Consider the following 26,199-nt stretch of genomic DNA (forward strand, 5'->3'; position numbering starts at 1 on the left):
TCAAGGCATCAGGAATACATTTTAAAAAATGACTTTATTTATTTATTTATTTTGGGCTGTGTTTTGTCTTTGTTGCCGCGCTGGCTTGTCTCTAGTTGTGCTAAGTGGGGGCTGCCCCCTAGCCCCTTGCACTGCAGGGGCTTCTCATTGTGGTGACTCCTCTTGCTGCAGAGCATGGGCTCTAGGGCATGTGGGACTCAGTAGTTGCAGCTCCAGGCTCCAGAGCACAGGCTCAATAGCTGTGGCGCATGGGTTTAGTTACTTGGTGGCTTGTGGGATCTTTCCAGATCAGGGATTGTACCCATGCATTGGCAGGTGGATTCTTTACCACCAAGCCACCAGGAAAGCCCCGGATATATGTTTCTTACTTTTTTTTTTTAAGGCATGATTAATATAGGTTAGAACAAAGAGAGCTGTTACAAGATTTTCAGCCCTCTGAGACAGACAAGAGCCTTGGAGCTAGAGGCACATAGCTTTGGGTCAGCAGTGTCTGTGAGTTCCTGTGAAGGGTAGCAATAAATAATCTGCCTGCCAATAAAGGAAATGTAAGAGATGCTGATTTGATCTCTGGATCAGGAAGATCCCCTGAAGAAGGAAATGGCACTCCACTCCAGTACTCTTGCCTGGAAAGTCCCATGGGCAGAGGAGCCTGGCAGGCTACACTCCATGGGGCACAAAAAGTCAGACGTGACTGAGCAACTGAGCACGCACACGCACACACACACACACACACACACACACACACACACACACACACCTCTGGCTCACTGGTCTACCTTCTACAGTCAGGTCCTCTCTTGGTTGGCTTCAGGCTATCCTCCAATCTATTCTTCACTGAGCAGCCAGGGTAATCCTCTGAAACATTACTGTTCCCTGATCACCTCCTCCCATTAGGCTGCCCCTACCCCACTCTGCTCTGGCTGTAATGGTCTCCTTGCAGTTCTGGAATATGTCAAGTGTGTCCTGACCTCAGAACCTACAACTCACTGCTTGCTCTGCCTCCACTATGCATGACTCCACTATGCAATATTCAAGACTTCACTATGTATATGCATAATACTTACAGTCCAGAATTAAATACCACCTCCCCAAAGAAGCCTTTCCCAATTATTCTATTCAGTACTTAAATAGACACCCCTTCCTTTGCTATTCTTTATCAATGGACCTTACCCACATCTTTTATAACACTAATTACAATTACATACATAAACATAACTCATCATCATATTTAAGCTTTCTATATCCTTGCAGATTTCCTATATAGTTGTTATCAAATGCAGATTTCTATAAAATATATGTTGTATTAAATTTTCTAAATATTATAAAAATGTATTAATATTGAATAAATATTAAAATGTTTTATACAATATTTATAATATGATAAATGATATAATATTCATTCCTATATATGATTTGTTTACTTGTTTATCTCTATCTTCAAGGTTAAGAGCAGGAACTACATCTGTTTTCATCTCCAGTAGCTTCCCAGGACCTCACATGGAGGCCGGCACATGGTAGGTGATCAGATGTCTGTTCCTTCATCAGCAAAAGAAAGAACTGAGTAGATAATTGCTTTCTAACATTTCCACTATCAAGTATCCTTTCATACAAACTACTTTTCTTTTTTTTTTTTCCAAACTACTTTTCAACTAAAGGATTACACTGTGTAAATAGCTTTGTATAACCAGCTATTTAATTAAATGCCTTTGTGTGCAAGGAATAACATGGCACTAATAATAATTTTTTCAACTATTTTTTAAATAAATGGAATCTGGGTATTCATAAATATTGCCCCAAATTAGATGCACTCACAAGATAGCCTGCTTGAAAATAAATTAAACTTTTTTATCAGTGTCTTGAATATATGTTTAAGTGTCCTTACCAATTCTCATTTTTGTTTTGGCCAATAACATGACATGAGGAAGATAAATATTTTTCAAAGGCAGTAATGGACTTGCATAGTCAGTGTTTGATGAAGGCAATTCAATTGTTTCTCCAAAATTTATCATCTGTAAAAGAAACATTTTAATAAGTAGTTAGCTAATGTGGCCTGCAATAAGAAAAAGAAGAGTAAGTTTCTAAATCTTTTGGACAGTAAAGCATTCTCACCTGTTCTATAAGAATGCTGTGAGACTGAGTCAACAAATGCAATTTTTCTATTTTCGAAGAAGGAGTTTCCTTGAATTTCTCAGCTTTTGTTAAATCATCCAGCAAAAGCATGCTTCTCACCAAGGTTAAATGAGATCGAGGAGAAATAAAGTCATGCCCTTCAAGCAACTGTATTACCTCCTATTAAAATAAAATTATTACGTCTGATAGTACCATTTACAATTCACTGAAACAAGAGCTGGCCATATTGACTGCCATAGAAGCAGTAACTAATGGAAATTTAAACTCTCTCCTTTTATTCTAACCAGAATCCTTCAGTAAATATCAATGTGGATGAGGCAGCCTTCCTACCTGAAGGCTTTTTATGATGTCTGCCTTTAAATGCTTTTCTTGTAGGCCGATGATTACAGCTTGCATCAAGAATTCAGCCTGCAGCTCCCTGTCACCTGCAGCTTTTGCCTCCACACATACTTCATTGATAAGGCTCACATAATCTGTTATATCGTTTTCTAAAATAAACAAATACAGTTAAAATGCACCGAGAAAGGAAAAAACTGTATAAGCATAATATCCTCAAAATTTATCATAGGAATATTGTATAAAATAGAAGAAAAGGAAGATGCAAAGATGGAAAACAAAAGTACATGAAATATTGAAAATAAATGTAATTTTGGGGAAGTACTTAAGAGTATTCAAATGCTGCAAAAGTAATAATGATATTGCATGAATTAATTTAATTTGGGAAATGGTAGAGATGGGTAAATAGATAGGTTCACATAGAGATAACTATTAACCACTGCCAGTACTAATATTTGTAGGTGCCAGGCTGTAATCTAAGACCTTTAGAAATTTAACCCATTTATCCTGGAAAAAATCCTATGAAGTAGGTACCCTATTTCTATTTTACAGAGGAGAAAACTGGGGCATAGGGGGATTAAGTGATTTGGCCAAGATCACACAGCAAGGAAGTGGTGGATAGAGAATTTGAACTCAAGGCAGGGTGGCTCCAGAAGCCGCTCTCTGGCCCCCTGGCACCAGGCCGCCTTCCTAGATGACAGGAGGGCTTGGGCGTTAGTATTCTGAAATCTCATTGCCTGTGATGCATACATCAGTAACATATATGCCATTTTCAGTGATACAAGGGACGCTGAAAATGAGTATCCTCATTTAATATCTCAATTTTTAAAATTCTGGAAACAGATCAAGCTAAGAAGTTATAAAATGTTAATGTTATAATAAAATACTTCCCAATAAAACCTCTGTTACCTAAGTAAAATTAAATTTTATGAAAGCTTTGATTGAAGAGACAGGATATTTGTACCTTTCACGATTCCAATGCCACGAATCTGGGCAACAAATGCAGTAATCAAGGCTAAGCGGCACCTCAACCACAGATGAATGTTGAAATATTCTCGAGAATTTAGGGAAATAGGATCTAAAAAATTGTCGTCTTTACTTTCAGTCGCCTAAACAATATCAAAATGATGATTATCTTTCCACTTAAAAATGCCCAAGTTCTAGCCTAGTGTTAAATATAAGTTAAGGGAAGCATTGATACCATTTAATAGCATTAAATTTTTAATTTCAGAAATTATTCTTTAACATTCTATAAAACATAAAAGATACACAAAAAACAAGTAAAATCACTGTTAACACTGATCCTCATTTAAGTGCTTTCTTTTTCTCGTGTACCCACTGTTGAAAACAAGATTTACAGTCTGAATTTTTCAGTGCAAACTATATCAACAGTTTCCATACCTTCAAAAATTTTGTGACCATCATTTTAAAGGCTGGAAAACAGCAATATTGGCTAATTATTGAGTGCTTATTACGTTCCAGGGGCTGTGCTACATGCTTTATACATATTATCTCACTTAATCCTCCTGACAAGCCAAAAAGCGGTTATTGTTATTCTGTTTTTCAGAGTTGAGAAGTGAAGCCTAGGGAGGCTAACTATTTGCTTAAACCCCTCATATTCTGGCAGAGGTTAGGATTCACATTTGTGTCTTTCTGAATTTAGAGCCCACAGTCTTAACTGACTAAGTTATATTGCTAGGTGCTGCTGACATATTTTATGACTTACTATCCTTATTGTTTAACTTTACAAAGGAAGTGACCAATGGGAGGGAGGTGACAAAGGAGCTCTTCAGTTGAGAGCTGACAATTGTCTGAGAGCTAGCAATCTCGGACACTTCATCTTCAACAATGCCTCTTTGTTCTAGGAATTTCCTGCTGTGCATCTCTGACTGTTCACCATCTCCAACCGGTAGCAACATCTCTTATCAAGGAGCTGTGACCTGGACTTGATGGGGGCTAAAGAGACTGACAGGTGAGGTGCAGAGGAGGAGAGGGTGAGCTGTTCCTGGGACCAGAGTAAGAAGGGAACAGAGAACCAGGGAGAGGATCATGATTAGAATGAGGGATCTACTACTTAGACTAGATTTACAGAAAAAAATACCTATCTATGTACCTTAATCTCCGCCTATATGCCTGTTACTATTGAAAAGCCAAGTCATGCTTAATCTAAAGCAGGGCTTCTCGACCTCAGCACGACTGACATTCTGGGCCAGATACTTGCTGTGAGGGAAGCGTCGCGTGTGTTACAGGATGTTGAGCAACATCCCTGGCTTCCACCCAGTAGATTTCATTAGCATTGCCTCTAGTTAGAACAATGGAAATGTCTCTAGGCACTGCAAATGTCCCGAGAGGCAAAATCACCCCCAACTGACAACCGCCACTCTAAGTAAATTTTCAGAATCAGATTGCTTTTTAGCATATATATTGCTTTTAATATAGTAAGAAATGAGTCAATTAGTTTTGTTTTGTAAAGACTTAGATAGTAGCAATTTTATTAGTAAAGCTTAAGCTTTATTTTATTCATTTTAAAATGAGCAAGGGTTTAGTGTACTGAATCTTTATATTTTAATCCTAAACAATCCTGTATTATTAAATTACTTGGTCTAACTGAAGTCCATAAAATTTTGAAGAATGTGAGACACCAGTTGCCATATAGATTTGACAGCTTAAGAGCAGAAGAATCTAATTGTGAGAAATTCAAGATGGGAAACAGCACACGTGTCACACTGGTAATGCTAAAGAACAAATATAATTGAAAGTGAAATGAAGACCAAGTATTGTGAAACAACTTCATTTACTGGTGACACCAGATCTAGAAGACTAGAATGATATATCTGGTGGGACTTCAGTCACTATTACATCCAATTTCATCAGTTCCTAAATGAGATTACACAGCTCTTTTAAAAAATTTTAAGGAACTTGCCCAAGGTATACTGACTAATAAATAGCATCAACATGGGACTTAAACACAGATCTTTTTATTCTGAACTCAATGTTTTCAGTACTTTACCCCTTTGTTTCATTTAAATAATGAGACAGTGTCCTAGTATGTCAATAAGTATTCCATAATAAGTATTATGAGGATAAACATTAAATTCATACATACATAACTTCCTGGAGAGGTGCAATTCTCTGAGTCATCTTCTACTACCTTCTTTTTAAAAAGTTTTGAATCCTGGAGAAGTTTAAGTGTGGAAAATACTATCGCAGCACTAAAATAGAGAATATAATTTAAACATTATTAATATTACACTTGTGGCATTTATACCTTATTTCCTAAGTCTCTTCCTGCAGAAAAACCCTCCCCATATTCCCACCCACCCCCCCTAAAACTATCAGGCGCCCTGTCTGTGTGCCCTAGTGTGGCCTTAACCACAAGATGGTACTTATCACACTATTTACCTGCCTGCAAACCACTGTATAGTCTCACCTAATTTATCTTATTCCTTGCAAAATTCCAGCATCTAGTGGCTCAGACACAATAGAAGTTAAAAAATATTTTTAAATGAAAAGTGTGAACAAAAGAATGAGTGTTTCCAAGATCTAAAACAAAATTTACTCAAACACTCATTAATAAAATGAGCACAGATGTATTTTCCATACATCAGAATATGGTTCTCCAGGTTTCTTTGATGCCATAAAACTGTGTTGCTTAATGCTATGCACTTGGAAACTCTTGAAAATTTTTGCTCAATCAGTATCTAGCAGTGCCAAGAGGTAAATGGACTTAGTGAAGAAAACAGAAGCCAGGAGATAGGAACTCTTCTCACTTCCTGTTGCCCGGGATGTAAGTTTTTCTTCACTTTAAATCATCCCATCCTCTTTCCCTGTATGATGATATACATATAATTGATGTCATACTTTTTCAAAATATTTTAATAATATATGTCAACAGGTCTTCTCATTTGAAAATCTAAACCAAAACAAAATTCAAATGCAGAATAATCTACCTGCAATGCTTGTTGTTACGCTACTTTATACACAGACTGGATGAAAGCCAAATGGACAATATATCCATTTATCTAATTGCTCACTTGATATCTCCACTTGAATAGTAAATAACAATCACATTTAAGAGGTGTTATGAGCTAAACTGTGTTGAGGTCCTAACCCTCTGTGCCTCAGCATGCATTCTGACCTGTAAATAGAGTCTTGACAGAGGTAAACAAGCTAAAACAAGGTCATTATGTGTTACATGCTGTGCTAAGTCGCTTCAGTCATGTTTGACTTTTTGCGACCCTATGGACTACAGTCCGCCAGGCTCCTCTGTCCGTGGGATTCTCCAGGCAAGAATACTGGAGACAGTTGCCATTTCCTTCTCCAGATCTTCCTGACCCAGGGATCGAACCTGCGTCTCCTGTGTCTCCTGCACTGGCAGGTGTGTCACCTGGAAACCACTAGTGTTACCTGGAAAGCCGCATAACAATATAACCAGTGTCCTTACAAATGGGGGGAATTTGGACAGAAAGACAGATGTGGACAGAGAAACAAACATGCCCAGAGGGAAGTTAATGTGAAGACACATGGGGAGAAGGCAGCCCGTGACTAGGATGCATCTACATGATGCAGAACACCGAAGATTTCTGGCGGCAACAAGAGGTGAGGAAGGGCTCCCTCCAGAGCTGTCAAAAAGAGCGAAGTCTTGCCAACGCCCTGATTTTCAGACAGTCAGCCTCCAGAACTGTGAGACAATAAAATTCTGTTGTTTTAAGACCCAGTCTTGAGGGAGGAGCCAAGATGGCGGAGGAATAGGACGGGGAGAACACTTTCTCTCCTACAAATTCATCGAAAGAACATTTGAACGCTGAGCAAATTTCACAAAACAACTTCCGATCGCTAGCAGAGGACATCAGGCGCCCAGAAAAGCAGCCCATTGTCTTCGAAGGGAGGTAGGACAAAATATAAACGATAATAAGGGAGTCAAAAGAGCTACGGACGGAGACCCGTCCCGGAAGGGAGTCTTAATAGAGGAAGTTTCCAATCACCAGGAAACCCTCGCACTGGCGGGACTGGGGGAAGTTTTCGGCAATCTAACTGGGAGGAAAAATTAAACAAGGCCCACAGATTACGTGCCTAAAAGCAACTCCCAGCAGAAAAGTACCCCAGACTACCGTATCCGCCAGCAACAAGCGGGGCGGAACGGAGAGGAGCGGGCGGCATTGCTTAGGGTAAGGACCGGCCTGAAGACCCTGAGAGCAATCGGAGGGAGCTTTTTTAAACTGTGGGATAGCAAGGGACAAAATTAACTGGCCCGAACACACTGCCAGTGGTTCGCAAAACAAAGGGACTGAGAAACTCCAGAGAACAGCCAGCCCACCCCCGCTGGAGGTAGGAGGCAGGGGGGAGGGGAAAAGGGCAAACTCAGCCCCTGAGAAGCCACCCCCTCCCACACTGCAAACAGGCCCCCGGGTTCTAGCTAAAGACTTCCTGAGACCCGACTGGCGGCGCGCTGGGGCCGCGGAGGGAAAAAGCGCGCCGTACCCGGGGAGAGTGCGCCCAAGCCTCTGGCTGCCTGAACCGCTCAGGCCGGGGAAGGCACAAAACGCAGGAGCAACCGAATCTGCGCTTTTGTGGAGTACCCGAAAACTGGAACCGCACTCAACGCAGGGCCCGCTCCATATAGAGCAGCCGGGAGCCTGAGCAGTGTAGACGGCGAAAGCACAGACACCCGTGAGCGGGGCAAACCCAGTGTGACCAGAACACGGTGAGCGCTATCCACACAGAGCAGTATCTGTCTGCAGCGCCCCGCCCTCCCCGTAGCAGGACTGAACTGAACTAGAGAACCTAAATAAGAGATCACCTCTGCCCGCCTGTGTCAGGGCGGAAATTAGACACCAAAGAGACGGCAAACAGAAGCCAAATAAACAAAGGGAACCGCTTCAGAAAGGACCGGTGCAACAGATTAAAATCCCTGAAGGGTGGAGAATCTTTTCACCATTAACCTAGAAGTTTTATTATCAGTGCTGTATAGTTGGAGAAGTCTTGAGACTATTGGAAGAATAAAACTGAAATCCAGAGGCAGGAGACTTAAGCCCAAATCCTGAGAAAACCAGAAAACTCCTGACTACACGGAACATTAAGGAATAAGAGACCATCCAAAAGCTTCCATACCTACACCAAAACCAACCACCACCCAAGAGCCAATAAGCTCCAGTACAAGACATACCACACAAATTCTTTAGCAACGCAGGAACACAGACCTGAGTGTCAACATACAGGCTGTCCAAAGTCACACCTAACACAGAGACCCATCGCAAAACTCATTACTGGACACTCCATTGCACTCCAGAGAGAAGAAATCCAATTCCACGCACCAGAACACTAACACAAGCTTCCCTAACCAGGAAACCTTGACAAACCAATCGTCCAACCCCACCCACTGGGTGAAACCTCCACAATAAAAAGGAACCTCAGACCACAAGAATACAGAAAGCCCACTCCAGACACAGCAATCTAAACAAGATGAAAAGGCAGATAAATACCCGACAGCTAAAGGAACATGAAAGAAGCCCACCAAGTCAAACAAAAGAGGAGGAAATAGGGAATCTACCTGAAAAAGAATTTAGAATAATGATAATAAAAATGATCCAAAATCTTGAAAACAAAATGGAGTTACAAATAAATAGCCTGGAGACAAAGATTGAGAAGATGCAAGAAATGTTTAACAAGGACCTAGAAGAAATAAAAAAAAGTCAATTAAAAATTAATAATGAAATAAATGAGATCAAAAACACTCTGGAGGGAACCATGAGTAGAATAACAGAGACAGAAGATAGGATAAGTGAGTTAGAAGATAAAATGGTGGAAATAAATGAAGCAGAGAGGAAAAAAGAAAAAAATCAAAAAAAATGAGGACAACCTCAGGGACCTCTGGGACAATGTGAAACGCCCCAACATTCGAATCATAGGAGTCCCAGAAGAAGAAGACAAAAAGAAAGGCCATGAGAAGATACTCGAGGAGATAATAGCTGAAAACTTCCCTAAAATGGGGAAGGAAATAGCCAACCAAGTCCAAGAAACCCAGAGAGTCCCAAACAGGATAAACCCAAGGCGAAACACCCCAAGACACATATTAATCAAATTAACAAAGATCAAACACAAAGAACAAATATTAAAAGCAGCAAGGGAGAAACAAGAAATAACACACAAAGGGATTCCCATAAGGATAACAGCTGATCTATCAATAGAAACCCTTTAGGCCAGAAGGGAATGGCAGGACATACTTAAAGTAATGAAAGAGAATAACCTACAACCTAGATTACTCTACCCAGCAAGGATCTCATTCAGATATGAAGGAGAACTCAAAAGCTTTACAGACAAGCAAAAGCTGAGAGAATTCAGCACCACCAAACCAGCTCTTCAACAAATACTAAAGGATCTTCTCTAGACAGGAAACACAGAAAGGTGGTATAAACGTGAACCCCAAACAACAAAATAAATGGCAACGGGACCATACCTATCAATAATTACCTTAAATGTAAATGGGTTGAATGCCCCAACCAAAAGACAAAGGCTGGCTGAATGGATACAAAAGCAAGACCCCTATATATGCTGTCTACAAGAGACCCACCTCAAAGCAAGGGACACATACAGACTAAAAGTGAAGGGCTGGAAAAAAATATTCCACACAAACGGAGACCAAAAGAAAGCAGGAGTTGCAATACTCATATCAGATAAAATAGACTTTCAAATAAAGGCTGTGAAGAGAGACAAAGATGGACACTACATAATGATCAAAGGATCAATCCAAGAAGAAGATATAACAATTATAAATATATATGCACCCAACATAGGAGCACCGCAATATGTAAGGCAAACGCTAACGAGTATGAAAGAGGAAATTAATAGTAACACAATAATAGTAGGAGACTTTAATACCCCACTCACAACTATGGATAGATCAACTAAACAGAAAATGAACAAGGAAACACAAACTTTAACGGACACAATGGACCAGCTAGACCTAATTGACATCTATAGGACGTTTCACCCAAAAAAAATCAACTTCACCTTTTTCTCAAGTGCACACGGAACCTTCTCCAGAATAGATCACATCCTGGGCCATAAATCTAGTCTTGGTAAATTCAAAAAGATTGAAATCATTCCAGTCATCTTTTCTGACCACAGTGCAGTAAGATTAGATCTCAATTACAGGGAAAAAATTATTAAAAATTCAAACATATGGAGGCTAAACAACACGCTTCTGAATAACCAACAAATCATAGAAGAAATCAAAAAAGAAATCAAAATATGCATAGAAATGAATGAAAATGAAAACACAACCCAAAACCTATGGGACACTGTAAAAGCAGTGCTAAGAGGAAGATTCATAGCATTACAGGCCTACCTCAAGAAACAAGAAAAAAGTCAAATAAATAACCTAACTCTACACCTAAAGCAACTAGAGGAAGAAGAAATGAAGAACCCCAGGGTTAGTAGAAGGAAAGAAATCTTAAAAATTAGGGCAGAAATAAATGCAAAAGAAACTAAAGAGACCATAGCAAAAATCAACAAAGCTAAAAGCTGGTTTTTTGAAAAAATAAACAAAATTGACAAACCATTAGCAAGACTCATTAAGAAACAAAGGGAGAAGAACCACATTAACAAAATTAGAAATGAAAATGGAGAGATCACAACAGACAACACTGAAATACAAAGGATCATAGGAGACTACTACCAGCAGCTCTATGCCAATAAAATGGACAACTTGGAAGAAATGGACAAGTTCTTAGAGAAGTATAACTTTCCAAAACTGAACCAGGAAGAAATAGAAGATCTTAACAAAACGATCACAAGCAAGGAAATTGAAATTGTATTCAGAAATCTTCCAGCAAACAAAAGCCCAGGACCAGATGGCTTCACAGCTGAATTCTACCAAAAATTTAGAGAAGAGCTAACACCTATCTTACTCAAACTCTTCCAGAAAATTGCAGAAGAAGGTAAACTTCCAAACTCATTCTATGAGGCCACCATCACCCTAATTCCAAAACCAGACAGAGATGCCACAAAAAAAGAAAACTACAGGCCAATATCACTGATGAACATAGATGCAAAAATCCTTAACAAAATTCTAGCAAACAGAATCCAACAACATATTAAAAAAATCATTCATCATGACCAAGTGGGCTTTATCCCAAGAATGCAAGGATTCTTTAATATCTGCAAATCAATCAATGTAATACACCACATTAACAAACTGAAAGATAAAAACCATATGATTATCTCAATAGATGCAGAAAAAGCCTTTGACAAAATTCAACGTCCATTTATGATTAAAACTCTCCAGAAAGCAAGAATAGAAGGAACATACCTCAACATAATAAAAGCTATATATGACAAACCCACAGCAAGCATCACCCTCAATGGTGAAAAATTGAAAGCATTTCCCCTGAAATCAGGAACAAGACAAGGGTGCCCACTCTCACCACTACTATTCAACATAGTTTTGGAAGTGTTGGCCACAGCAATCAGGGCAGAAAAAGAAGTAAAAGGAATCCAGATAGAAAAAGAAGAAGTGAAACTCTCTCTGTTTGCAGATGACATGATCCTCTACATAGAAAACCCTAAAGACTCTACCAGAAAATTACTAGAGCTAATCAATGAATACAGTAAAGTTGCAGGATATAAAATTAACACACAGAAATCCCTTGCATTCCTATACACTAACAATGAGAAAACAGAAAGAGAAATTAAGGAAACAATACCATTCACCATTGCAACAAAAAGAATAAAATACTTAGGAGTATATCTACCTAAAGAAACAAAAGACCTATACATAGAACACTATAAAACACTGATGAAAGAAATCAAAGAGGACACAAACAGATGGAGAAATATACCGTGTTCATGGATTGGAAGAATCAATATTGTCAAAATGGCTATACTACCCAAAGCAATCTATAGATTCAATGCAATCCCTATCAAACTACCAATGGTATTTTTCACAGAACTAGAACAAATAATTTCACAATTTGTATGGAAATACAAAAAAACCTCGAATAGCCAAAGTAATCCTGAGAAAGAAGAATAGAACTGGAGGAATCAATCTGCCTGACTTCAGACTGTACTACAAAGCCACAGTCATCAAGACAGTATGGTACTGGCACAAAGACAGAAATATAGATCAATGGAACAGAATAGAAAGCCCAGAGATAAATCCACGAACCTATGGTCACCTTATCTTCAACAAAGGAGGCAAGGATATACAATGGAAAAAAGACAACCTCTTTAACAAGTGGTGCTGGGAAAACTGGTCAACCACCTGTAAAAGAATGAAACTAGAACACTTTCTAACACCATACACAAAAATAAACTCAAAATGGATTAAAGATCTAAATGTAAGCCCAGAAACTATAAAACTCCTAGAGGAGAACATAGGCAAAACACTCTCCAACATAAATCACAGCAGGATCCTCTATGACCCACATCCCAGAATTTTAGAAATAAAAGCAAAAATAAACAAATGGGACCTAATGAAACTTAAAAGCTTTTGCACAACAAAGGAAACTATAAGCAAGGTGAAAAGACAGCCCTCAGATTGGGAGAAAATAATAGCAAACGAAGCAGCAGACAAAGGATTAATCTCAAAAATATACAAGCAACTCCTCCAGCTCAACTCCAGAAAAATAAATGACCCAATCCAAAAATGGGCCAAAGAACTCAACAGACATTTCTCCAAGGAAGACATACAGATGGCTAACAAACACATGAAAAGATGCTCAACATCACTCATTATCAGAGAAATGCAAATCAAAACCACAATGAGGTACCATTATACGCCAGTCAGGATGGCTGCTATCCAAAAGTCTACAAGCAATAAATGCTGGAGAGGGTGTGGAGAAAAGGGAACCCTCTTACACTGTTGGTGGGAATGCAAATTAGTACAGCCACTATGGAAAACAGTGTGGAGATTCCTTAAAAAGCTGGAAATAGAACTGCCATATGACCCAGCAATCCCACTTCTGGGCATACACACCGAGGAAACCAGATCTGAAAGAGACACGTGCACCCCAATGTTCATCGCAGCACTGTTTATAATAGCCAGGACATGGAAGCAACCTAGATGCCCATCAGCAGACGAATGGATGAGGAAGCTGTGGTACATATACACCATGGAATATTACTCAGCCATTAAAAAGAATTCATTTGAGTCAGTTCTAATGAGATGGATGAAACTGGAGCCCATTATACAGAGTGAAGTAAGCCAGAAAGATAAAGACCATTACAGTATACTAACACATATATATGGAATTTAGAAAGATGGTAACGATAACCCTATATGCAAAACAGAAAAAGAGACTCAGATGTATAGAACAGACTTGTGGACTCTGGGAGAAGGCGAGGATGGGATGTTTCAAGAGAACAGCATTGAAACATGTATATTATCTAGGGTGAAACAGATCACCAGCCCAGGTTGGGTGCATGAGACAAGTGCTCGGGCCTGGTGCACTGGGAAGACCCAGGAGGGATCGGGTGGAGAGGGAGGTGGGAGGGGGGACCGGGATGGGGAATACATGTAAATCCATGGCTAATTCATTTCAATGTATGACAAAAACTACTGTAATGATGTAAAGTAATTAGCCTCCAACTAATAAAAATAAATGGAAAAAAAAAATCCAAAAAAAAAAAAAAAAGACCCAGTCTTAGGTATTTTGTTATGCTAGCCCTAGGAAACTTGTTGCTCAGTCGCCCAGTCATGTCCGACTCTTTGTGACCCCATGAACTGCAGCACTCCAGGCCTCCCTGTCCCTCACGATCTCCCGGGGTTTGCCCAAATTCATGTTTGTTGCATCAGTGATGCTGTCCAGCCATCTCATCTTCTGATGCCCTCTTCTCCTTCTGCCCTTGGGAGAAGGGAATAGCAAACCTTCTGCCCACTGGAGGAGGGAATGGCATACCACACCAGTACACGTGCGTGAGAACCTCATGAACTGTATAAAAGGCCTAGGAAAGCAGGATGAGTTAAAAGCAGAGCCCCTCCACCTCCTCCTCCCTTCCGCCTCTCCACCAAACCTACTCCTCCTTCCTGTTCTCTACCCCAGATCAAGAGCCCAGTATCACCACTGCTTCCCCTTTGCCTCATACTCCATGTTCAATCTGACGAGTTCTGTCGGCTTCACCTTCAAATCGGGATACTATCCAGCAGCTCCTTCCTTCCTTCACAGCTACTGCTAATGCCTCCATCCAAGCCACCAACATCTCCAGGCCAGACAGCTGTGGGAAGTTCCTGGCCAGCCTGTCTGATATGGCTCCCACCCCTGTGGTCCTCGTCTCTACCCAGTGGCCACATCAATCTCTCCAAGACGTAAATCAGATCATGTCATTTCCCTGGTCCTCCTTCCAGAGCCTCCCTGGCTGTGGTCAGTACACCATCTCCTTTGGGTCAGTTAGGGTCTTCATCAGAGCCCAGGGACACTTCTAAGAAGGTATATAGTCTCTGTGTATAGGCTCCCAAGGTATGTACACATGCTCAGATCTTCATTACATTTTAAAGCCTTTTTTTTTGGTACACACCCACGTGTTGTATTAAAAGATATCCTCTCCCTTGTCTTCCCTCAATCTTTTCTCAAATGGTAACTGGTGTTCACTGTGTTTACCACCTGCCAGGAGCTATGTTAAGTGCTTTCTGTGAATGAATCCCCACCACAGACCTACAAAGTATGCATTGTTATCATTCCTATTTGATAGACGAGTTAATTAAGACCCAGAACTGTTAAATGACTTGCCTAAGGTGACTCAATGGACATGGGTTTGAGCAAACTCCAGGAGATGGTGAAGGACAGGGAAGGCTGGCATGCTGCCGTCCAGGGGGTCACAAAGAGCCACACACGATGGAACGACTGAACAACGAAGGTGACTCGGGCAGAAAGGGAGGCAGGGGCAGAACCCAGGCCACTGGAGCCGGCAGCATTCTCAGACTCATCCTGCTGCTATGTGGCTCTTCCTTTTTACAGTTCTAACACACTGCGTTCTGTTTATCCTGGCGCAGTGTTACTTGGTCCCACATTTATATTACTATCTGATTATTGTTAACTGTACCTAAAGGCCCTCTTTGTCCAGTTTTTTAATGTCTTTTGCCTTGCATTCTACTCAGTAAGCTTCATTAAATGGGGTTATCTTAAGGATATTAAAGGATATTAGTCTTTTATATGCTCAAAAATATGTATTGAGCACCTGCTGTAGGCCAGAAGCAAATCTTGGGGTTATGGATACAGTACCTGACCTCACAGAGTTGGCATTCTATTAAGAGCAGGATGTTCTCAGAAAAGAGGAGTGCTCAGCAAACAGACAGTATTCAGTGCATCCTTGCTATAATCCTCCTAGCTGTCATTATTGATGTATAAAGTTGGACAGGGAAAATGCAAGGACTAAATTGGTTTTTTTCTGAGCTGTTAACCAGCATCAAAGCTTTTCAGCCATTACTGAATTTCAAACTCTCAGGATTTTTACTCAGTCATTAAACTGGTTTAGATACTTGTATTTTCTAAAATATGGCTTGTGATTATCTAAACTATTTTTTTTTAAAAATTAAAATCAAGCAAGGAAGAAATAAACAAAAAACAACATAATGTTGATGGGGTTTGTGTATAGGTACAGAATCTCCTCTCCCCTACACCCTTCCTCCCTGAAGGCTACAAACATGCTTCTATGGCACTTTGTTTATCGAGTAGCTTCAGAGTTAGCACAGGATAGCAACTAGAGAACTTGGAAGAAGAAAACAGTACTTATCTCACTCTTCTGATCCGAAGGCCTAATTCTGATTTCAAGAGAAGTGAGATACAAAGTTTGGAATCTTGTAAACCCCAAAACTTAGTGAATAAAATATAAACATACTGGTATGTCTCAATCCACCTGGTGCTGCTTAGTTGCACAAGGGAAAACTTCTCGTTTTCTCCTCTGCACTAGGCAGACAGAAAGTGCAGGAGGATTACCGACTATAAACAGTCTGAATCCCAGTAGAAGGACATTTCATTCTGACACAAAATTAAAAGGCTCAAATGTTATCCGATTTAGACAGTAAATTAAATACAAAGGAGAATAGAAAGGAACATTTAAAAAAAGAAGATGGGATTCTGAAATAGAGAGGCAGCCCTGAAAGGAGTAGAAATACAGTTTGCGTAACTTTGATCTCATTTATTTCTTATTAACATTCATGACAAAAATGGTCAGTTTGTTCTCATAAATCTATGTGGCTTACTCCACCTGTCACCCGAGGGAACGTGCCTTTCAATTTCCTTGACACATAATTTTATTAGAAGAATCATGAAATGTCAAGCTAACCATCATTTGGAAAAGGGACTGTCCAACACTCTCAGCAGCGCCCAAACGGAAGCTCACAGAGGGTGAAGTTCACCCGCAAAAACACATTCATCCTGACAGTAGACTTTCCCAAGTGACAGCGCTGTCACCGACAGCCAGCAATAGCAAAGTTTTCGCAGGCTTTGTCCCAAGGGCCTGGCTCATGGACTTAAAATTGGTGCAATTCTGGTATACTTGCATATTATTTGCATACATCTATCTGGTTGTCAAATTAAAGTTCTGTTGTGACATTCCTTTCTATGCTATCTTGTAATGTTTAGTTTCTCATTTCATTCTTCTTCACTAAAGAAAAAAATCACTCTTATCCTCCATACTAAAAGGGTATATATAAGACATGTAGAGAGCTGGGGAAACAAAGAAAGTAAGAGACAAGAAATATTTTCCACAGTTGCTATTGCTCTCTGAGACTCAGTTTGGAGAAAACAGTTCCATCTGCCACCATGGGAAATCATATATTCATTATTTTCCATATATAGATACACATATATATTCTATATAGTGATAACACACATAATCATATATAATATACATTAAGATATATAAATATTTTCTAAATATATATTTACATATGATATATTCATATCATTTATTTTCTATAGGAAATAATATAGTAAAAGTTCCTTTGTCTTCAAACTTCAGGGGGGAAAATGGTGTATTATCATGTGTACTTAGTCGCTCAGTCATGTCTGCCTCTTTGCAATCCTTTGGACTGTAGCCCACCAGGCTCCTCTGTCCATAGAGTTTCCCAGGCAAGAATACTGGGCTGCCATTTCTTCCTCCAGGGGATCTTAGTACCCCAGGGATCGAGGCCATGCCTCCTATATCTCCTGCATTGCAGGCCTATTCTTTACCCTCTGAGCCATGTAAGCCTATTTTAACCAACTATCAGTGTAGTTTAAAGATGGTTACAAATGTTCCAATACTTTAAACCAGTGGGTCCCAAGTTTTTTTAATCTAAACACCCATTTACATTCTTAAAAATAATTGAGAACCATCAAAGAGCTCTATCAATATTTACCATATTGGAAATTAAATTGAGTCATGCTTAAACTCATTAACATTTACTAATTCATTTAAAAATAAAACCTCATTATATTTCAATATAAATAATGTATTTTATGGAAAATATATTTTCAAAAACAAAAAATAGTGAGAAAGATGCCATTGTTTTTGCATTTTGCAAATCTCTTTAATATCTGACTTGAAAAGAGAAAATCCACTGAATAGAAGACTAGTCAGTCTGTTGTGACATAATGTTTGGTTGAAGTACAGAAGACTAGGCCTCACACAGATAGTGACTGGACATGGGAGGAGTATTTCAAGAGCCTCTTCAAATAACTGTGAGTATTCTTCCTTGATACTATACCAACATGTGACAAATGATATGCTTAGTTGCTCAATCACGTCAGACTCTTTGCACCCCCATGAATGGCAGCCCACCAGGCTCCTCTGTCCATGGGGATTTTCCAAACAAGAATACTGGAGTGCATTGCTGTGCCCTCCTTCAGGAGATCTTCCCAACCCAGGGATCAAACCCAGGCCTCGCGCATTGGAGGCAGATTCTTGTCTGAGGTACCAGTAAAGCCCAACAAACTATAGTTTCCTAAGTTTGTTGCTATTTGTGAAATGTAACACCACCCACTGATGCACTTTTCCTACTCAGTTACATGAAGACCTAACGGTCTTTCTTGTTAACCAGGATTTGGGAACGTCATGGTCTTTCTTGTTAACCAGGATTTGGGAACGTCATGTGCGGTCATTTAGAAAACATAAGCTCCCTGAGTTATACAGATCCCCTTGATGTTGAAGCATTTCATTACACAATTTTTAAAAAACAATGCCCATTAATGTCACCGCCAGTCTCACCCAAAAAAACCTAAGCATTAGAAAACTGTCAAGCTCATGATGGCAAATACAAATTTTCCAAAACTCCAGTTTTCTCATGCAAGTTTAGATTTTATCACTGGCAACAAAAACAATTAAGTGTTTTCCTAGAAATGGCATGTTCATTTCACTCATTTTCAACAAAATGCCTGTCAAATACCCAACTCTGAATAAACATGGTTTGTCAGTTGTTTTTACAAACAAAAATGTTGTTCCATGAGAAAAACAGCCTAGCCAGCTCTCAATTCATCCACATGCATTCTCTTCCTCAAGACAGCCATCAGACTGTGCCACGCAGAGGGAGTGCTTGAGGTACAGCTCAGTTCAGTTCAGTTCAGTCGCTCAGTCGTGTCCGACTCTTTGCGACCCCATGAATTGCAACACGCCAGGCCTCCTTGTCCATCACCAACTCCCAGAGTTTACTCAAACTCATGCCCATCGAGTCGGTGATGCCATCCAGCCATCTCATCCTCTGTCGTCCCCTTCTCCTCCTGTCCCCAATCCCTCCCAGCATCAGGGTCTTTTCCAATGAGTCAACTCTTTGCATCAGGTGGCCAAAGTATTGGAGTTTCAGCTTCAGCATCAGTCCTTCCAATGAACACCCAGGACTGATCTCCTTTAGGATGGACTGGCTGGATCTCCTTGCAGTCCAAGGGACTCTTAAGAGTCTTCTCCAACACCACAGTTCAAAAGCATCAATTTTTCGTCACCTAGCTTTCTTCACAGTCCAACTCTCACATCCATACATGACCACTGGAAAAACCATATCCTTGACCAGACGGACCCTTGGCAAAGTAATGTCTCTGCTTTTTAAAATGTTATCTAGGTTGGTCATAAATTTCCTTCCAAGGAGTAAGCGTCTTTTAATTTCATGGCTGCAGTCACTATCTGCAGTGATTTTGGAGCCCCCAAAAATAAAGTCTGACACTGTTTCCACTGTCTCCCCATCTATTTCCCATGAGGTGATGGGACCAGATGCCATGATCTTAGTTTTCTGAATGTTAAGCTTTAAGCCAACTTTTTCACTCTCCTCTTTCACTTTCATCAAGAGGCTTTTTAGTTCCTCTTCACTCTCTGCCATAAGGGTGGTGTCATCTGCATATCTAAGGTTATTGATATTTCTCCCGGCAGTCTTGATTCCAGCTTGTGCTTCCTCCAGCCCAGTGTTTCCCATGATGTACTCTGCATATAAGTTAAATAAGCAGGGTGACAATATTCAGCCTTGATGTACTACTTTTCCTATTTGGAACCACAACTTGAGGTACACTTCCTACTTAATATATTCCCACAGATTATTACAAATCTATTTAAGAGTAGGTATTTATGAATGTAACAGATTCTACTGCTTCAGCAAAAGCATTCTTAAGTGAATCTGCCTTGTCTTTTTTTTAATTGCAAGCATGCAGCAGTGAAGAACAGAAGGACAACTAGTTGGCTGTGGTATCACTGCTTTGATTCATGGTGAGCTGATGGAAGTTTTACTACTGTTGCTTTTGCAGTATCAGTTGCAAATAACAACACACAGAAAAGGCAAAAAACATCTTCGTTTTATAAACTATTACACACATAGTTTACTATGTTATAAACTAATATAAAACTAGTTCTAACCTCACAGACCTCCCTGAAAGTGCCTCAGGAACATCCAGAGATCTGCAGACCACATTTGAGAATCACTGCCCCAAACAGACTTTATGGATTTTCATCACTGCTTAGAAACCACAAAAATTTATAAATTCCCCCAAACCTGTACTGTCTCTAACATAAAATCAAGTTTAGATGTGGACTCAGTGGAGCCCGGCGAGCTGCAGTCCATGAGGTTGCAATTTAGCGGCTGAATAACAACCATGGAAAGCCTTCAATCAAGGCTCACAACGATGAGACGACTGTATGTTACCAATCTAAGCACAAGCAAAGAGGGGTTTCTGCTGAACTGACTCCCCTTTTGCAAAGGCTGCAGGAGCACTTCTCCTGCTTAAAGAGAATGGCCATCTAAAAAATTAAGTCCCTTTCCAAATTCTAGATCCCATGCATAGGAGCTAATGCACAGAATTTCAGTATACTGAGAAAGGAGAGGGAAAAAAAAATTGTTTCCATCTAATTTGATCATTTCTTCTTTTCATTCAATGATTATATTTTTCAGTTCTAAAACCTCTATTTAGCTTTTTTTTCCCCCTAAATTCACCTATTCCTTTTATAATCTTGTCTCATTCTCTTCCATCCTTCACATCTTTGAACAGTTCATATCTTGGGCTGCAAAGCCTGCTCTCTTCTGAGGCTGTTTCCTCATTTGGTTTATGGTATTTGCCTCTGTGCTAACTTTACCAGCAGTTATTTTCCGTGGGAGTCCTGCATTTCCTAAGTTAATCTCTATGAGACAAATTTGGCTTTGTCTCTGTTCCAGCTTTGTGATGTCAAGACCAGTTTCAAAGTTCATTTCTCAAGGTTTCTGCATTTCATCGTCAGTGCCAGTTTGGACCCTGCACTTGCCAAAAGCATCCATCTGAGGAACTTACTTGTCTTGGGTTACTCTTTTTCCAGCTACACTCAGGGCAGGCAGCAAGCAGGTTCCTGGCTGGTCCCCAGAGACCCTTCTGAAACCCCAAGCTAGGGGATAATTGTATTCTGCATTAGAGAAACAGAGAAGACTAGACTGGAATCCTACCCTACTGTGTACAAATTATATCAGAGCATCAAATTCACTCTCTCTCCTGGGTCATTTTCATCAGTATATAATACATTATCGTCGCTCTCATCTCAAAAAAACTTGTCTTGATCCTACTTCTACCAACCTCACACTATTCCTCTACTTCCCTTTACATGAAAATGCCTCAAAAGAATCATCTTTACTTGCGTACTCCAATCTCTCTCCCCCCATGTTATCATAAAACCACTCTAAACATGTTCTTTCCCCATTACCTTCGAAAGTTACTCCTGTCAAACTACGAAGCACTGGTGATGTCCACGTTTACAAATCATCCAATTGCCAGTTCTCTGTTCTCATCTCCATCTATGGAGCTCTTGGCACAGCTGATCACTCCATTCTCCTTGACACACTTTCTTCATGTGGATTTCCAGATTTCATAATCTCTTGGTTTTCTTTTCTTTTTTTTTTTTTTACTAGTCATTTCTTCTCAGTTTCCTTGGCTGGTTACTCATTTTCTCCCCAGTCTTTTACCATGCCCAACCCTCAGTCCTTGGTCTTTTTCTTTCATTCATCTACTCACACTCCCTAAGGAATCTCATTCATCATAAAGGCTTTAAAGGACTTCCCTGGTGGTCCAGTAACTTAGAATCTGCCACACTGCCAATGCAGGGGGCCCAGGTTCAATCCCTGGTCAGGGAACTGGATCCTACACGCCCCATGCCACAACTAAGACCTGGGGCAGTCAAACAAATACATATTTTAAAAAACAGAGGCTTTAAGTACTATCTATATTCTAAAGACTCCAAGAATATTTGACATTGCCAATTGTACCTCAAAGGGACATCTCAATCTAAACACGTACAAAATATAACTTCAGATCTCTCCCTTAAATAACCTGTACTTCTGCAGTCTTCCCCATTTTGGTGAGGGACAATTTCTTTTGAAACTCCTCTCTTTTTCTCACTACTCTACAGCTAATGCATCAGCAGATTCTAACGGCTCTACTTTCAAAATATACCCAGAATCCAATGACTTCTCAGTACCCTCAGTGCTACCACCCTTTTCAGAACCACTAACATCTTTCTTCTTATTATAACAGCTTCCCTAGCTGATCTCTCTGCTTTCAAACCCTTTCTCTCCTGCAATCAATTCTCCACCTAACAACTGGAGTCATCCCTTGGAAGTGAAAATCAGATCATGTCATTCTTCTGCTCAAAACACTATGACTCCCTAGTTCCCTCAGAGGAAAAGCCAGAGTCTTCACCCTGGCCACAAAACCCTTTATGATCTGCCTTCCCCCACCAAGGACATCTGTGAGGACCTCTGAAAACTCTCACTTGCTGCATTCTAGCCACAAGAGGCCCTGTGCTATCCCTCAGACAGCCTACAACACTCTGTCGACAGGTGTTTGCATGGGCAACCCCCATGTTTATTTGTTCAGATGTCACCTCATCAATAAAGTCTAACCTGACCACCCCAGATTTGGCTATATGTCAGCACTGATGCCAGCACATCAAGAAGACTATGCAGAGATTGACTACTTCCATAGGGAAACTATCCAGGAAGGGCACAGCAGCCTCCCAAACAGGTGAAAACGTCTAAAGAGAAACGAGAAAGGCAACTGCCTGGGCTTTATGGTGGTTAACAGGCGGGGCTGGGTTAAGGCCTCCCAGGTGTGGGTCAGCGTCTGTGCAGCTTAAACTCCCCACCAGCACCAAAGGAGGGAGCAACTAGGCTTTCTTCTCTGCTTGTCTGGGCATGGGGCAGGAGGAGGGGGAGTGGGAGCAGTCAGTTAATGAACATCTAAATGGAGTCATTCTCTTTACTACAACAGCACAATTTTAAAAGGATAACCTTCCTTTTCCTCCTGCCTTCAGATATTCTCTGTAACACTTATTTTTGGCTACACTATACAGTTTACCTAACTGTTAGGTTTACAGTTTATTGTCAGCCTGTTTATCTTCTATTAGATTATAAACTCCATGAGGGTAGGATTTTTGTCAATATTGTTATGTATTTTTTGCCTACTGGGATACAGAACTTAGGACTGTGCCTAGCATATTGTAGATGCCCCTAAATTATTTTGTGAATGAATGAATGAATGAATGTTAATATAAGAAATTTGCTCATTATTCAAAACATCACTTTTGAAAGTATACTCATGACAAAGGTGATGATCATAACTGATATGGGAAGCTCTTTAAAGTATATTTCTATATTATTCAATATTAAAAAATCATTGAGAAGTATTTTAACTACTCAAGTGTTTATATGTCTATGAGCTTTTGAATACAGAAACTATATTCTATTCATCTTTGTATCCTCAGTGTCTAGAACAGAGCCCAAGAAAGAGGTACTCAGCAGATGAAAGAAAGTGAAAAGTGATCTAACCTAGGTCTCCCACACAGCAGACAGCTGGGAGAAGCCCCTGGTGGCGCTAGTGGAAAAGAACTTGCCTGCCAATGCAGGAGACATAAGGGATGTGGTTACAACCCCTGGGTCAGGAAGATCCCCTGGAGGAGGACATGACAACCCACTCCAGTATTCTTGCCTGGACAGTCCCATGGACAGAGGAGCCTTGCAAACTACAGTCCATAGGATTACAAAGAATCAGACATGACTGAAGCGACTTGGCATGTCAACAGATACTGATCACTATATATGAATCAATCAATGAACAAATGAAAGGAAAAATCTGACATTAGCAATTGCATCACATTAAAAAAAATCTGCCGCCTACAACAGTTTATTCAGTGGTTCAGCACAGCATAGTTCATAATAACTTCTTAAAAATAGAGTTAATTTTTAATATTGTTATTGGTTATCCATTGTTATTGGTTGGCAAAAAAAACATTGCACAGGTGTTATTTGTAAAGAACTATAAGGAATTTAGTTTCTGCCTTTTAAAAAATTAGATTAATTTTTAAAAGGAGAGGTCTGGGAATTTGCTAATGTTTGACATAAACATCCAAGCTATGTGCTTTAATAAACCATTTTATTAATGGTTTATTTTTAATAACTTTAATAAACCAAAGTCCTCATTTGTTGAGGACTATAGTTTTAAGTGTAGTAACATGTAAAAAAAAAAACCCTGAATCATTAGTCTGCTCTATTAATCTAGGAATTTATGAAGCTTCCATAAAATTGAGATATACCGAACAAGTCAGGGTGAGGAAGAAGCCGCGCGTGCAGACACTCACCTGTACGCTGCCCGGTGTCTCTGCAGGGCAACGGCAGCCAGCTGCAGTCTGGCCTCCACCACAACCTCCAGCTCGCCAGCGGAACACTGAGAGAGGTCCTTATGGCCTGGATGTTCCATCTCTGACAGAAGGGTGTTGAGCTTGTCTTCAGCTTCTCTCAGTAAAATTGACTAAAGAAAGAATACCACGCAGTCACCCAAGTCCAGACATAGTACAGACCACGTCTCATCCTTACTCAGCAAATATTTTTTACATACTAAAAAGTAACAATGAATGGAAGAGCAAAAAGGAAATCTGAACAAAGTCATCAGAGAAGAGAGCTCAGTGAACAGGAAGAGGTGGCAGAGAATGAAAAGAGCAGGAAGCAGGAGTGAGGTGCCGGACAGCGACCCTTTACTGCACACACAGCGGATGCCCATCCTTGCTTATTCACAGCAGCTGTGTTCTGCAAAGGTCCCGCCAACACTGAGTCAGTGAACGCTGAAGCATTACTCCTAGGGGAAACACAGGGATAGGTTCCTAGAAGCCTCTGGTCATACCTTTTTTGTCAGCTGATCAATACATAATCTTGTTTAATGTGTGTCTATGTTTAAAGACACATAATTGAATATATAGTGTAGATTCATTAACCCTGAACTCACAGCCAGGAGCTCTATCACTCATGCCTGACTGAAGCCTGTCTAACACACACATGTTCTCCAAAAGGCACATCACAGCCTTCTTGAACTTAGGATTACGAGACAGCATTTCGACTTTATGTTTAGGGGCCATTTCAAATAGTGAAATGACAAAACCCCCACAAAAATGTGAAAAGCTTGGCAATAAATACACCATGAAAAGGGACACTTGTTTATAGTATGAGAATGGAAACAAAAAGTCACCATTGTCTTGTTCAACTTGGCTGAGAATGTGCATGTCAGAAAAATCAAATTCTTCTATGCTCTGTGCAGGTCCCCAAATGACCACAAAAGAGCCAAGGGCTTTGATTTGGAGGTTACAAGTAAATTGTAGCAAATCAGCAAATACTGAATCTGTAAACAATGAGGATCAACTGTATTTCAAATTAAACTATGCTCATCTAACTTGTAATGTGAAGATAACAAGATTTTACAGTGGACAATCAGTACTAATTAGCAAAAGAAAAAGAGCCCAACCAAACTTTCAAGGAACAGGTCTCTGAAGACTTCTTTGTACAGGGAAGTAAATATTATGTTAGGACTAGGGTAATTTAATATAATGATTAAGAACATGATCTGTATTTTATCAATTACATGGCATTAGTGAATTTCTTACTGTCTAAGTCTCAATTTATTCATCATTCAGCACAATATAGTTCAAAACTGATTAACAGGTACATCAGAGTTGTGAGAATTAAATATAATGCAAAGTGTCTGTCATGTATAATAGTAAGCACTGAATATATGGTTCTGTTGTTGTTGCTGTTGTGAATCACTGTTATGATTAGGAGATGCCAAACAGGGTATGGAAAGCTTAGATCCCATCAAATAATAAATCTTATTTTCCACAACAACTTAACTGAGTTAAAAGGTCAAAGTCTGACACCACTCAGCATCTGCTTTTCTCATGGGGAGTAGACCCATCTCTGGCCCCAGCCCATGCTTGGGAAAGAAAAGCTAACAGATTTCCCAACAGTGAGCACAAACCTGAAAGTTGGCCTGGACAGGG

At 40.0% G+C, this 26,199-nt stretch overlaps 1 protein-coding gene across 8 annotated transcripts in view; it reads right to left on the minus strand.

Annotated features, from left to right (window-relative positions):
* The window catches only part of CFAP54 (cilia and flagella associated protein 54), a 298,472-nt gene that overhangs the window by 81,911 nt on the left and 190,362 nt on the right, over positions 1-26,199 (minus strand). For 7 of the 8 annotated variants that reach the window (XM_070454137.1, XM_070454135.1, XM_070454140.1 and 4 more), the window contains 6 exons: positions 24,514-24,683; positions 5,573-5,678; positions 3,431-3,575; positions 2,461-2,618; positions 2,110-2,289; positions 1,883-2,009 (listed from right to left, as the gene is read on the minus strand). In XM_070454137.1, the coding sequence (XP_070310238.1) occupies positions 1,883-2,009; positions 2,110-2,289; positions 2,461-2,618; positions 3,431-3,575; positions 5,573-5,678; positions 24,514-24,683 (886 nt within the window). The remainder of the gene's footprint in view (positions 1-1,882; positions 2,010-2,109; positions 2,290-2,460; positions 2,619-3,430; positions 3,576-5,572; positions 5,679-24,513; positions 24,684-26,199) is intronic. The other variant, XM_070454138.1, reaches the window with a different exon arrangement.

This window comes from Odocoileus virginianus, chromosome 23 (assembly GCF_023699985.2).
Source record: "Odocoileus virginianus isolate 20LAN1187 ecotype Illinois chromosome 23, Ovbor_1.2, whole genome shotgun sequence".
In the NCBI taxonomy this organism is placed as follows: Eukaryota; Metazoa; Chordata; class Mammalia; order Artiodactyla; family Cervidae; genus Odocoileus; species Odocoileus virginianus.